The sequence below is a fragment of the Echiichthys vipera genome (assembly GCF_963691815.1).
Source record: "Echiichthys vipera genome assembly, chromosome: 6".
In the NCBI taxonomy this organism is placed as follows: domain Eukaryota; kingdom Metazoa; phylum Chordata; class Actinopteri; order Perciformes; family Trachinidae; genus Echiichthys; species Echiichthys vipera.
This window is the reverse complement of record NC_139831.1, coordinates 9,676,101-9,690,396: the sequence shown is the minus strand read 5'-3', so window position 1 is coordinate 9,690,396 and position 14,296 is coordinate 9,676,101. Positions and strand designations below refer to the sequence as shown.

General features: G+C 39.9%; 1 protein-coding gene across 2 annotated transcripts; it reads right to left on the bottom strand.

Annotated features, from left to right (window-relative positions):
* Nucleotides 1-492: 492 nt before the first annotated feature.
* lamp2 (lysosomal-associated membrane protein 2) lies at nt 493-14,286 on the bottom strand. Of its 2 annotated transcripts, none has more exons than XM_083915941.1 (9): nt 14,140-14,286; nt 11,589-11,704; nt 9,936-10,146; nt 9,429-9,590; nt 9,106-9,338; nt 8,881-8,991; nt 6,451-6,505; nt 6,187-6,357; nt 493-1,612 (listed from the first exon to the last, which is right to left on the bottom strand). In XM_083915941.1, exons 1-9 carry the CDS (start codon nt 14,183-14,185, stop codon nt 1,470-1,472), a joined length of 1,248 nt encoding a protein of 415 aa, XP_083772067.1. In that variant the 5' UTR covers nt 14,186-14,286; the 3' UTR covers nt 493-1,469. The 2 variants fall into 2 exon arrangements, with proteins under 2 accessions (XP_083772067.1, XP_083772068.1); XM_083915942.1 differs by lacking the exon at nt 493-1,612 and adding an exon at nt 1,735-4,745.
* Nucleotides 14,287-14,296: the final 10 nt, after the last annotated feature.

The window sequence follows — 14,296 nt, the reverse complement described above, 5'->3', positions numbered from 1 at the left end:
ACAGTGGCGTCCGGGGATGTGAATGACAACAGTGGAGCTTGCTCTTTACATTCACGTCTTCAAAAATAATCAACGTCATTCATTCTATACAAGAGAGTAATTTACACATATACTTTTTTACAGCACAGACACCGAGAGGGGAAAAAGCCTCTCTGGGGCAGCGGGAGGAGGGAGGTCTCTCTGGGAGGAGGAGGAGGAGGAGTTCGGCTTCTCAAAGCCATAAATCTAATTTTCAAAACATGCAGTCTACAATCAAACGATGCAATATTGATCATAAATGTTTTGGTACTTGATTCAGTCATTGGCATCAAAGCAAAGAGAAGAAAGGAAACCATTAGAGGTGGCTGCTGGGATCAAATTTGAAACTGTACGAGAAATAAGCTAAAGGTTACTTTGAGGCGAATGAGCAGGACATTTGGGATGCTTTCGATGCACTGACGGGCGGAGGAGGTTTTTAAGAGCTGTGAGGGTTGAAAGGGTGCGAGGGTTGGATTATACAGACTGGTAACCGGTACGACTCTTCCTCCGGCCAATCAGGTAAGAGATAAGCACAAGGATGATTAGGAAGCTGAGCGCCACGCCCACCGCAATGGGCACCAAAAAGCTCAAATCAGCGTCCAGGAAGCATTCCTCAGCTGACAGACAGAAAGAGAGGAGACAGAAAGCAGGTTAGTGGTTTTAGACGTCACTCAGAGAGGGATTTAGGATATTTACACACCACAAAGGGGTTAAAGAAAAGAGGCAGAGCAGCAAGAGGAGATCAGAACCTGCAGGACGTTTAGAGATCAGAGGAAAGGGTTACTGAATAATGCAAAAGGTACAAAAGGGAAATCACTCCGTTTGTTGTTACTTCATTTTTATGAACATTAATGTGAAGGCAAGATGAGAAAAAGGAAAATGTTAAAGGAGTAGCCTGACATTTTGGGAAATGCTCTCTTGAGAAAAGTCGCACCACTCTCTTGTCTCGTGTCTTAAAGTATTATTGACATTATCAGACTTTGATCCATTCACTCCAATAATATTTCAACAGCTTCAACAAATTGTTTAATACCATTCAATGCTTTGTTTTTGTAAATGCCGATCTGTTGTTTATTTTATTTTTGATTTCTAAAATATTCATGAACGCCGTCATAATCAGCTTTAAAACTAAATATTTAATAGATGAAACCAATGGTGAATTTCTTTAGTTTATCTGAACGAGTGAGCAGCTTTGGTGGGAATAAATGGGCCGCCATCTTGGAACAAGGTATCAAGTCATCGTGAGGTTGCCAGGCAACCAGTGGAGAACAAATTTTATGAAGCGAAGCTGAACGGCTGCATAATTATCGTTCAAGCGTCATTTCCCAAAATGTCAACAGCACTAAACATGAAAACGCCAACAAAACACACGTCGGTGATTTTTAGTCAAAGGCGGCGGTCCACTGACTATCTTTTGAGGAGCGTTAAGATCCGAATGAAGGTGAGTTTAACTAGAAAGACTCGTAGCCGGTGGCCATGTTTCTCTTTCTCCCGATGAAATAGGCCAGCAGAACGATAAGAATGAGAACAAGCAGGGCAACTCCGACAGCTATGGGAACAAGGAAGCTCTCCGCATCAGCCTGGCAATCCTCAGCTAGACGGGAGTGAAGAGAGCAGAGAGGTGAATGTCTCATAGGCTGAACAGAAGAAGTCAAGTCAAACATGGTTAAAGCGGGTGAAAGCAAGACAAACAGTACAGCCTGCTGACTGACTTAGTTTTTTTCATACAAAAGGAATAAACATTTACTCAGGTGTCCAGGGCAGCAACGCATTTTTTATTTCCATGAATCTTAAAAGACTAAAAAGCTCCACTTCAGTCTGACACACAATTTATTATAGCTAACAACCACAGACCGTACACGAGTCCGTCTATGCAAACAGCGTATTGAAGATGAATCTGCAGTCATTTCTGTCCATTTAACACGAATGAATACGTATGAACGAATGAACACACATGAATTGATCTTTAAGACGGCCTTGCAGCACAAATTCCCTTTTACTGAACGTGCAGGTGTGCAATGTTCTTAACTGAGTGAAGGGAACTCAAAGTTACCAAAGCGGTATTTTAACAGTATTTGTGAGCTATTGAATGGACAAAACAGAAATATACCATGCAGCAAGGCGCAGTTGTCATAGCGATAAACCTGTTAGATGATTTATTGAGAACAAGGGAGATGAGACAATGTCTAACATGAACATTTATAGTGCTGCAAAACCATCTTTAGAATGAAGGCAACTTAAGATTGTACAATACACAAGAAAGCAACAATCACAAGCAAAAATCAAACCTCATATTTTGATTTGGAGCCATTACTCTCACACACATACACACACTCACAAACACACACGTACAATGTCCCGGGAAAGCTAACTTAAAAACGCAACTATTTCTACTGTGTCATGTTCTGCCTGTTTTGAGTTGGACAGCACACAACACTAGACGCTAGAATTAAACAACAATACACAGCTACTACCATGTGTAGCATTGGCTTTCTAATGTTACAGAAACACACACTCGGGGCTTGCCTCCATCCCTGATACTGCATCACTGCAACCTGCACTTTAAGTCCCTGACTTAAAAGCTCCTGAAAACCCGCTTTCAGCCTCTTACAATGAGCGACTACATGAACACCCTTTATTCTATTTCACATGAGATTACATCACATACTTTAGTGGTTCTTTAGTTAATTTTGAATAGAAATTTGAAGACAGGTGTGAGTGAGGCTGTTTGTTCTTCGCCAACACTGTTGAGCAAATACCATAAACCCTGATGGAGCGAATAAGACTAGCCTTTAAAAAGGAACAGTCTGATATTTAGGGAAATATCCTCTTTGTTCTCTTGCCAAGAGTTAGATGAGAAGATCGACACCACTCTGAATTTATCTCTGTAGTACAACATGCTGTTTTTGTACATGATATAAAAAGTGATCTTTAGAGGTGGTGGTAGGCAGATTTGTTTCCTTTGGGTTGTGCCAGGCTACCCTACCCCCCGTTTACAGACTTTGTGCTAAGCTAACTGTTTCACGAAGACACAAAAGTCATCATTCGGATCTAAATTGGCAAGAAAGCGAGTTAACTATTTCTGTTATGTTCAACTTTGTTCAGTGATGTAATTTAATGTTACAGAGGATTACCAAGCTCTAGCTCACCGGGTATAGTGTGCTCCCCACACCCCTGAATCTGACCTACGACCCTTTGATGCATGTCACCCTCCTTTCCTGTCATTCTCCAGCTGTCCTATCAATTATAATAAAAAGGAAATAAAAGCCATATTTTTTTTTTTTTAAAGTTCAAACCAATGTTTTAAGAGGCCGAGCCCGCACCTATACACAGGTGCGATCAAATGTTGCAACATAATGCAAAAAAAAGTAAAAATGTAAAGAGCGCCTTAGTGCATTTATGCAAATATCCTCCTGATATGAATATCTACATAACAAAACTCTCCCTTTTCTAAACACTAATGCCAAAAGTGTATTGTGTGAGAAAAAAACAAACAGTTGACCTTTTGTTTATTCCAGAGTTATTCTCTGACTGGAGCGTGTGCAAATGTAAGAGACCTTTTACCCGGCAGGGAAAGCACAGGTGTAATTAATAACACCAACGACGACCTGCCTTTACACTTCAATGTAAACGAGCCGTCGTTAACATCGTTAGTTCCACCTGGACCTTTACTGCTCAAGGCTGAAATGTCCTCCATAAAAAAAAAAGGTCTATCAATGTTTAAACAACATTTTGATTTCACATTCGTAATCTGATTGGAGCCACATAATCGGGACAATAGCTCCAGGTTTCTCCTGCTCTACAGGAGCAAACTTGGGCTAAAGCAGAGTTCCCTCGACTACTTTCCAAATGGAGTAGACCTTCATCCTTGTGAATTCATTTTTGGGAAGAAAAGAAAGAAAGAAAGAAAGCTGATGAGCCATCTTTCTTTGATTTGTGAAAGAAATGCTGTTAAAAATTATAATTCACCAATATCTTAATGTGAATAATTATGGGGATGAAAAGCCAAACCATGAGGGAAGTAAACACTAAAAAAGGTGCACAAACATTAAATAATGACAAAAGAAAAACAAAAAGGGAATGTCTGCAGAGCAAGTGCAGGAGCCGACAGCAACTCCTTTAAATTGTCACAAATTGCTTAAAAAATACTTGAAAATGTTTCTGAAAATGTACAAATGTACGGCACATGTAAATAAAATGTGATTATAATGACTTGAAAAAGGTTGTGTGGATGTTGCACTTGCTCCTTAAGAACAAAAAAAACAAACAACAAAAAAGGAAAGACAAGACATCCAGAAAACAACTAAAAAGAAACAAAAACAAACATTAGGGGTAGACAAATTTGGTCCTTGAGAATACAACAAACCCTCCATCTTGATGTGGATTTTTAATTATTAAAGTATCATTAAAAAGGCAACTGCGATTCGAAAATGCACAAAATGCATTTCATGTCTCATTATGACCAATAAAGTCGATTTGCATCTCATTTGAATCTTGAATTTTTCAGTTATTTGCCAATTAATCAACTGCACATGAAACCCAAGGACCAGGCTTGGGGAACCCCGTGGTATTAATTGCAAACTGGATTTAAAGCGTCTGATATCCGACATAAGTCTTTCTTCGACCAATCACGTAAGCGATCACTACAATGAGAATCAAGCCGGCCAGAGCAGCGCCAACAATGATTGGGATTAAGATGCTGGTGTCATCCAATGAACATTCATGAGCTGCAGATAAAAAGAGAGTCAGTCAACAGGTGCAACAGAGAGTTTCTGATTCACAACACGGCAGAACAGCTGCTCAGGTTATTACACTTAAACACACTTCCTCTACTGTGGAGCTGCCACATAACACTGCGCTCTTTGGCTTAATGGCAGCACTTTATAGGAATAAAAACATGCTGCGGGAGGTATTTTGGGTGTCCTTAACCCTGTTCGGATGGGATTAGTTTAATGTGGAGACGTGGGGTAAAACAGTCCCACCTCAGGATGTCTGTAATAAAAATGGCCAATTTGCGGCTGATTGTAAACGTCTTGCAGAAGCACGACATATGAAGTTGATGCCGTGTGCAGAATTGGATATTTTTGGAGTATTATCAGACCGTCAAACAAGTAGGAAAAAGGTTAAGGATAGTATCGCCTTCGCTTCTTTATTAGCAAGTAGAATCATTTTGTTGGAATGGAAGTCGCCAAAGCTTCCCTGCGGCTTACGGACCTCATGTTGTACTTAAGACTTGGACAAAAGTAAATATAACCTGAGAGGGACGCCTGGAAAAGTTGGTTGGTTTGGAGCTGCATGATTAGTTACATCATGCTAAATTAAAGACAATACAGGGCAAATGAAATGTCTGACAATCGACTTTTGACTATATTTCTTTTTCCACTCTGCCTCATTTCAATCCATTGAAAATAATACTTTGTTTTGTGTTTTTTAATCTTTTGTTCTTTCTCTTAATTCTTCTATGTACTTCTATATTTGCTTGTCTGTTTACGGTAAGAAGGAAGGAGGTGGTGTAGGACTGGGAGGGAATAAGTGGTTGTTGTTTTTGAAAAGGAAAAAGTCCTTATGTACTTTTGCCTTTTTAATAAATACATACATGAATATACATCAAATAAACCATCCAGACGTTTTTTTTTGTTGATGACCTATAAACAGAGAAGGGTTAGCTCGGGGCGGAGCGCTGAACCGTCCAAAACGGCTTTTTTAACGTGACAAAATGAAGGTGTTTCACGCCTCTGATTAAACCAAAACCTGATTGTCTTTTTGTGATTGTCAATTGTGGCATCTTATAATTATATCCAATACAATACTGATCTAAGTTCACTTATTTATACTGTTAAAAAGATGAAAAACAACTGAATGCAAACTATTTTAAACTTGTAAATGTTTGTTTTTTTTTACTTTGGGAAAATTAATTGCATTAAAACATTGTATGCTCATATTATCAGACATATACTGTAGACTACATCTATTCTGGGAAAAGCAAACTTTACATTAAATCAAATTAAGATACTGTCTGTACCAATTTTTTACACCCAGCTTGAGTGAGAACAAACTAACGTAATCCTTTTGGTTACTTCAAAACACAGCAAAGATCGTCTCGCTCGTTATTGGACTCGGTTTGTTCAGAGTCAGTTTTAAGAGTTTTAAGATTTAAGGATAACCTACCTGTACTGAAAACACCCTTCTTGACTCCAAAGGGCTGAACGTGAAGCTCGAAGGTGTAGAGGGTGAGCAGGTCGGTGATGGTGTAGTTCTGCTCCTTGTTACACATGTAGGAGGAGCCGACAGCTGCCTCCCACAGACTCAGGTTGGTGTTTGCTTGAGAAAACGCCACGCCTTAAATCATAAAAGAAAGATAAAAACTCAACATTATCTTTCTTCTCAGCACAGTGTCCCGTCTATGAAGGTAGATATGATCCTTCCAGTTACCAGAGTTCGTCTTGCCGGTGATGTTCAGAGCGTGCAGGCGGAATTTCTTTGTGTCCTGTTAGAAAATAGACACAAAATATGAATAAAAAGGATTTTATTTAAACAATTGACCACACTAGCAGCTCTCACAGTTACCAAAAGATAACAGACTCAGCATCCAGGACATGGAAATGTACATTATATATTTTATAGTGTCTTGCATTATGTCCTGCAAATATCTTATTTTATGACCAAAACTCCAAAAGACAAAAAATATTCAGTTCACTGTAATATAAGACAAGGCAAAGTAGCAAATTCTCACATTTAAAAAGACTGAATTGTAAAGAAGAAAATCTAAAATTAACTCAAATGATCAAACTGAAACTAAATCTAAAATATATAATATTCAACTGTCACACCAAAACACCATTACAAGTGCATGGAAACTGGTTTAAAAGAACAGCTAATGGTAATAGATAAATGGTTGAAATGACCAGCTACTGACACATTAATGGTGTTTTTCCACTTTTTTGGTTTTCTGTGAGCAAAAGCTGTGGAGGGCACCCGTTTCTTTCTTTAGTACTACCTCCAGATGAGCTGAGACAATAAAAATGCAGAGTTAAGCGTCTGCTGATAAAAACAAATTTCCTGATTTTGCCGCTTCACGATAAAACCTTTTAAACAACAAAACAAAAGATGACTTTTATTGTGATAGGTAATAAAATGTGTTAATCCACCGTCTCACAGCCACTCCTCAGATTAACAGAACAGAAGACGTTGCTGAACGTGAGAACAGGACAGTCTGTCTTTCTGTCCTACAGGCTCTGGGAGATTTTCGAAAATTAGCATTGGCCCCTTCCCGAATCCCTACGTCATACCCCCTTGACTTCCAGCACCCTTGCTCGGACCACACCCATCTTTGAACTTGGCCTTGATTTTGATCACAACTACACACCTGTAAAGGTTGGTGACTGTCTCTTGCACGGTTGGGACGCTATAGCGGTGACAACACTTGTGCTCATACAGACTGATGGACATAAAAACACCTGGCAAAATACTCAAAACCTCCTCTGCGGTGGTTCATGCTACACTCGGTTAACCTGACTCTCACCAGATGAATGTCGTTCCGCTTTGCTTCCCTCATCCATCTGGGATTGCTTGACTGGGAAGTGACTTCAGGAGGCTGGGCCTTATCAAAAATCCTTGCATATGATTGGATAAACCACTTGTCCGTCATCTTTATTGATGTGTTACTTCAACCACTCACATCGAAACCAACCCGTGACACTAAAGAGTGACGCAGGGAAAAGCCAAACCAAACAGCCGACATGGCCGTTCTCTGGTGTTCTTTTAAAGAAGAAACAGATTGGACAACACGGATGAAAGAGCATCATCAAAATTGACGCCTGCTTCGTTGATGAGAGCCGCCATTGTTGTCTGAATCACAAACAGTTGTTTCTCATCTACGTCACATCTATAAAACCCCGTCCGGCAATCCTGATTGGCCTGACCATTTTTTGCGAATCCAGATGGTTGAGTGGAGCTAGGTGGAGTCAAGACATCTGGCGAGAGTCAGGTAAACACTCGGTGTCTCCAGGACCACATTTTGTCATGATGACGCATAACAATCTCAGCGTCGCAGCGGGTAAATATAAGGCTACAGCACACGGCGGGTAGCCCCGATTTCATGAAAATGCAAACACTTGCTGTGCTGGGGCTGAGCAGAACCGAGTCAAACCAAGCCAGCACTTTTGTAAGGAAACACCGCCTGAAGCGCTATTGGGACGGGATTACTTTGTGGGGACGTGGGGTAAAATAGTTCTACCTCAGGACGTCTGTCATATAAATGGCTAATTCGCATGGGATTAAGAAATCCCTGTATTCTACCAGAGGTGGGAGAGGTTACTCGATCTACGCACTGCCGTCATTTCCCTGTCCCCGTGTGCGTGCTACGTGGCTTCCTGATATCACAAAACTAACTAAAAACGAAACTAAAGGACAGAATCAATTATCTAAAAAAAAGTGCTTCTTCAAGCACATCCACGCTCTATGTGGAAACTACGTAGTGACGGGATGTGACAGAATATCAACATATGTTTTACAGAGGGTCGTATTCAGACGGAACTAGTTTTACCTGAGGTATTCTTTCTGGACCGTTTTACAGAAGGTGAAAATCACCGTAATTCTGACTGAAATTCTCTGGAATAAATACTGACATGATGCATTCGGACGGGACTAAAACCTTCAGTAAAAATGACCTTACCCCACGTCCCAACATTAAACTAATCCAGTCAGAAAAATACTCAAGTGTCATTAGTATGACTGCGAAATTGACTAAACGTACTGTAAAAAAAGACCCATGCCTGAACATGAAAGACCACGTTTGTATCAATTCAAGTGTGCCAAGGATCCACCACAGTCACTGTGTGCAGGCAGGTTTATCAAACTTACATTGATGAAGGTGAGCTTGATGGTGATTGTGGGGGACGTCAACAACAGCTCACTGGTGTTGTTGCGTTCACATGATCCAGAGATGGCGGTCCCATTGGGGTCAAAGTTCATCTTGGCACATTAAGGAAAGAGAGAGGAATCCAAATCAGCAAAAGGACTATTGGAAGATCATGCGTACATCACGTGGAAATCAAGATTACATCATCGTTCAGTTCGTGAACATACCTCTTCTTTCTTGTAAGCAATCCGCAGACCAAAGTTGGCCATCAGGCAGACGGTGCTGTTCTCATCAGGCTTGAAGCTGTACTTCCCAGTGGTGGGTGTGGGGAGGGCGGGGGTCGGGGTCGGGGCGGTTGTAGGAGGAGGGGCAGGGGAGGTAGAGTTTGTGACGGGGGCTTCTGTGGTGTGAGTGGTGGGGACGACGGGGGTTGTGGGTATATCAGCAGCACAAGACGTAACTGTGTGAGAGAATAGACAATAAATGTAAACAGGAGGGAGAGGTTAATATCAAGAGGCAGGGAGAGATGTGACGCAGCGTCTGCACTCACTGTTTTCACTCGTGCTGTTGTCACTGACGAATGCCTGTATGAGCACGTCCCACAGCGTCTGATTGACCGAGTCCGCTTCGAACGTGTCTTTACTCTTGCACGAGTAGCACGTGTCCACGCCTACATCTGTGATGTGAGGCCTCACCGTGACAGTGGCGGTGTCTAAAGGAAATTTAAAAAACACATCAGCATCAGCAGAAGGCCTTTCGAGTAGAGATGCATCGATTAGTCCGTTAATTATCAACGATTAAATTATTCTGCAACTACTTTGTTAGTCAAATAATATCTTTGTGGAATTGTTTTAAGAAAAGAAATGTCCAAATGATCTGATTTCAGCTTCTTAAATGTAAAATAAAGACGTTATCTTGGGCTTTGGGGACACTGATCAACAATTTTATAGCCCAAACCACTTATCGATTAATCAAGATGATAATCAAAAGAAGAATCATGAATCAAAATAAGCCTTAGTTGCATCCCTACATGTGTGTTTTTGTTACCATCAGTTACCATTTGATGCAGAATCAGGGAAGACGGTTTTGTCGCCGAGGTTGTAGGAGAAGGTGACGGTGTCTGCCTGATACAGTTTTCCATTAGTGGTGAAGTTCACGCTCCAGGAGTGACCTTCTCCGAAATTAAGCTTCAACAGCGAGCTTGTGTTAGCGCATGTGCTTTCATCCGCTGTGACTTTCTCAGGAAGCTCAAAGGAGACTGTTGAGCTCTTAAAAAAACAACAGAGCAAAGCGAAACCTTATTTAATGTCATACACAAGTTTGATGTCACACTGTTTAAAAGCAAAGTTCACAGACCTCAAGGAAAGACTTTACTGACACTGAACAGACGATTATCTGACACAAATATAATAATTATTAAACATGTTGTTGTTTCTAATCAGAATCAGAATCAGAAAACCTTTAATGTCCCAACGACGGGGAAATTCTTTTGTCACAGCAGCAACAGAATATGACAAAATATGATAAAAAATAGCAAAAATAGATAAAAAAATAGCAAAAATAAGCAATAAAGTTAAATTAAAAAAGGGAAGAAATAGACATATGTACATATTCACATGATGTAGTGCAGTAGTTCTTGTTTTGTTTGTTTGTAAAAATGTGATATGGAGTGAATACATATGATTAAATAAGTCCAAATAGTGCAAAAAGCAGAAGTGCCCATAGTACAGGCATATTGCACAGTGCAGGGTACAGGATGAGGTCAATAGTCTATTGGGAGCAGTGCTGATTGTAAAGTCTGACAGCAAAGCTTCAACCTCAAGCATTTCTCCTGTAAAACTGACAAACGTTGTTCTAATAGGAGCGGCTCTGAAAGACAGCTAATAAGAAAGATCTATTACGGTTAATTATAAATACAGAGGAGAACATTCTTCAACATTTCCTACATTTCTGTGAGCTGCTTTCTAAGACACAACAGCTGACCGGTGAACGGACGAAACAATCACAGGATATGCACGAGGAAAACTCACTAACTAAAACGCTGAATAGCAAGAATCTGTTTGCTTTGTAGTGACTCGACTCATTTCCACATGATGACATTTGCTTCCACAAGAGTTGTCTGAAAGTCTCGCTGTTGAGGCTGCCTGATAAGGACGCGGTGTAACCTGATACAATATACACAGTCTGACAAAGTAGAACATCTGAAAGAGTAACTGGTGTAAAATCACCCCAGGGTCTTTTTCAGCACCTAAATACATCAAATTTTTTTGTGTATGAACTATTAACGGAGAAATCCGGGAGAGTCGCTAACAGCCGGACGTGGCTAACAGGGATTAGCTCGGGGCAGTACGGTGAAGGCATTTAAATGTCTTTTTTAACCACTAATTCTGCTCAAAATAACATTAAACCTCTGCAGCAGCATGAGAAGAGTCCTTACACATAAAACAAAGCACCAATGGGCTCCTTGCTTTTGGATTGACTTTGGTAATCCACCTGAATGGACTTTACTATGAGAGGAGCTGGTACAGGGGCCAGTTGGTAAGTCTTTAAAACACTCTCTAAATAAACTCTGGGTTCACTAACTAAGTTGTTGTGCTTTGTTTGTTTGTTAAAGTTTGTTTTTAACCTTATTGGGGGCGTGGCCTCATGTGTTGATTTTACGCTTTAAGGATATTTTGACTCCAAAAAAAAAAAAAAAACAGCAACTCACCTTATTGCCAGCTACGTCGTAGGACACTGAGAAGTTGAGCATTAGATTGGCGTAGAGGCATAACTGGTTGTCTTTGTCTCTGACATTCACCTCAGTGCCGTGTGACAGCTGGAGCGCTGAAAGGAACAAGAAAAATTACTCTTTTTTTCCACCCTATTCTGCGTATTAGTCCAGTTGCAATTAAATATTTTATTCTCTCTTCACTAAAAACATAGTTGCAAAAAATGGGAACCAACAACAAAGTCAATACCTTTGTGTGAACCGGATGGAAACTGGAAACGCATAGATGTGTTCACGAGTGATTTCTAATGTCACATGACCCCAGGTTGACCAAAAACAACCTTTCTACCTGTTCAGATTAACTGTATAAAATTTAACAGAAGGGGTCAAGGTCCATTCAGATTTACTTTATGGTTTTACCAGTGTGCACCGTCATCAACTCAACAACAACGCCCCGTCGCAGTGTTAAAGAATCATAAAATTATAAAGCTCCTGATGTTAACGCAGACTCACACTGATGTTTGTGATAGTGCTATAAAAATACTGGATTTCTTTACTGAATGTCCGGGTCGTGAGACATAATCTTTACTCGGAAAAGGATTTGTCCTCTTCTCACACAGGTTTCAGTACACTGATGCTATGAAATGACTCTGTTTAATGAAATAACCTGTATTTGTTGACGTCTATCAAAGTGTATTTGTGAGAATAACATTCACAATGGAAACATGGTTGAAATTCCTCAAAAAGGTCACAGATTTAACTGTAGCACCGAATCTGTCATCATTGGAGATTAAGTTGTTTTTTCAAAAGGTTATTTTTTGTTTTTTTTTAATCCTTTATTATATATGACTCGCCCTGGAGATTCACTTTTTGAGATTAACTAAAGCACTGTAAGCAAAACAACATTAACTATCTAAGAATTGACTGCTTTTTTTGTTATTTTTTTATTTGAAATGTTTTTTTTCTCAAATTTCTTTATTGAATTTTAGCCTTCAGGCATAAATAGGTACAACAATTGCATTCTGCGTCACAGCGTCTGCTTTAAAGTGGAAAGGTAAAACAAAAAACCCCAACATGATTCCTACTATCCCTCCAACAACCCATGTCAGAGTCAGTCAATAACTAGGTAATTAACCAACATATAACATAAGTAAATTATTATTAAAATTTAATTTCAAACATGTAAAAAAGGAAACAGAAATTGTCATACAGAAAATAGCAGTATTACACAACTAGAAAGCATAGAGAGACATAAATATCAAATACTTAACTTTTCTTTTTGACGTGTCTGAAGAGGAGTGGGAAGATTAACACACTTATTTAATCCCACCCATTTTAATTTCCCTATTATTATTGTTTTTTCCAACTCAACCGTTTTGTTTTATTTTATTTAACAAGTATATAGTATTACAAAGTGTAGATGATAATGTAGTGTTGGCTGTTTTCATTTTAATGTCCGTTGTTTGGGTTTAAAATGATCATAATATATTAATGTTCAGTAAATCAACCGTTGTCAGTTAGGTAACTACGTCACAAACGGTAATTTAACGGTAATTCGTTCCAACTATACTGTCACGTGCTAACTCACTGTAAACTGCCTAACGTCGCTAATGCTAACTATTTTAGCCAGCTCACACACTGTCAATGCGTTTTATGTTGTAGAAACTGTGGGTTTGCCCCCATTTTTACACTCTAAAAAGTGGTGTGTGTGGATAGCGTTATTTGGCAGCAGACATGACTCAGGTGGTTTCCTCATTTAACCGAAACTTGAACTTCAAAACAAGCGTTATCTAAGAAGTAAGCTACAAGGCTAATGGAGGGAGGCTGGGACACCAATACAAAAATGTCTGCGCTTTGGGGTATGACGGCGCTAGAAATAAAGTGACGGCTTCCCCTCAGGGGATCTTTGCGCCTTTTTTTTGAGCATCTTTATTAATAACACAAATAAGGATAACATGCAGTGACAAAACCAGTGCTATATAAATCAAATATAACTACCTTACAAGGTAACAGCTCATTGAGCCTATCAGATGTTTCTACGCATGCGTCGTATCGCAAAGCTCAGGCATTTTTGTTTTTCAAACCTCCTTCTTTAGGCCTTGCATTAAGGACATGCAATATAAAGTTAAAGCTAGCTTTTACACTTACAGTCATTGCATTGTTTGTCTATTATACATCGACGTGAAAAATAAACGGCAACTGTGAAGTAAAATGTAGTTTCTTGAGCTGCACACGGCGTAGAAAAGTAGTTTCTTTATCGGTGTGATGTTGTTGACGTAGGTAACAAATAGCTTCATTAGCACAACATCACGACTGCTCCTCTTATGACAGCTAAGGGTGGTTTCGTTTTACGGCCTTAACAGTGAACTCACCCTCAAACCACATATAATGTCTATAAATTAAATCAAAAACAAATAAGACGCATCATTTGAATGTGTTTTTGTCCAGGGCAGCATGTAGCCTGAGAGGCCAGAAGCACCAGGCCCGCGGTGTCCCATAACTTGCAACACAAACACGTTTGAGTTTGATTAAAAACACCGGTGATACTTACCGAGTCCCAGGGCGAGGCACAAAACAAACGCAGAATATCGATACATGATCGGCCAGAAGAGCTCGGAGTGTCCGACACCGGAGAGGAGATGTAAAAAAAGACCCGACAAAGACGCTCAGTCAGCGGTGTTTGTGATGCAGATGAGCCGCCGACTGTA

Coding starts and splice junctions, on each gene's coding strand:
- lamp2 (XM_083915941.1), bottom strand. CDS start 14,185: ATGTATCGATATTCTGCGTTTGTTTTGTGCCTCGCCCTGGGACTCG. Junction 11,705..14,139: donor GTGCCTCGCCCTGGGACTCG/GTAAGTATCACC, acceptor TGTTCCTTTCAG/CGCTCCAGCTGTCACACGGC. Junction 6,358..6,450: donor CACCGGCAAGACGAACTCTG/GTAACTGGAAGG, acceptor TTATGATTTAAG/GCGTGGCGTTTTCTCAAGCA.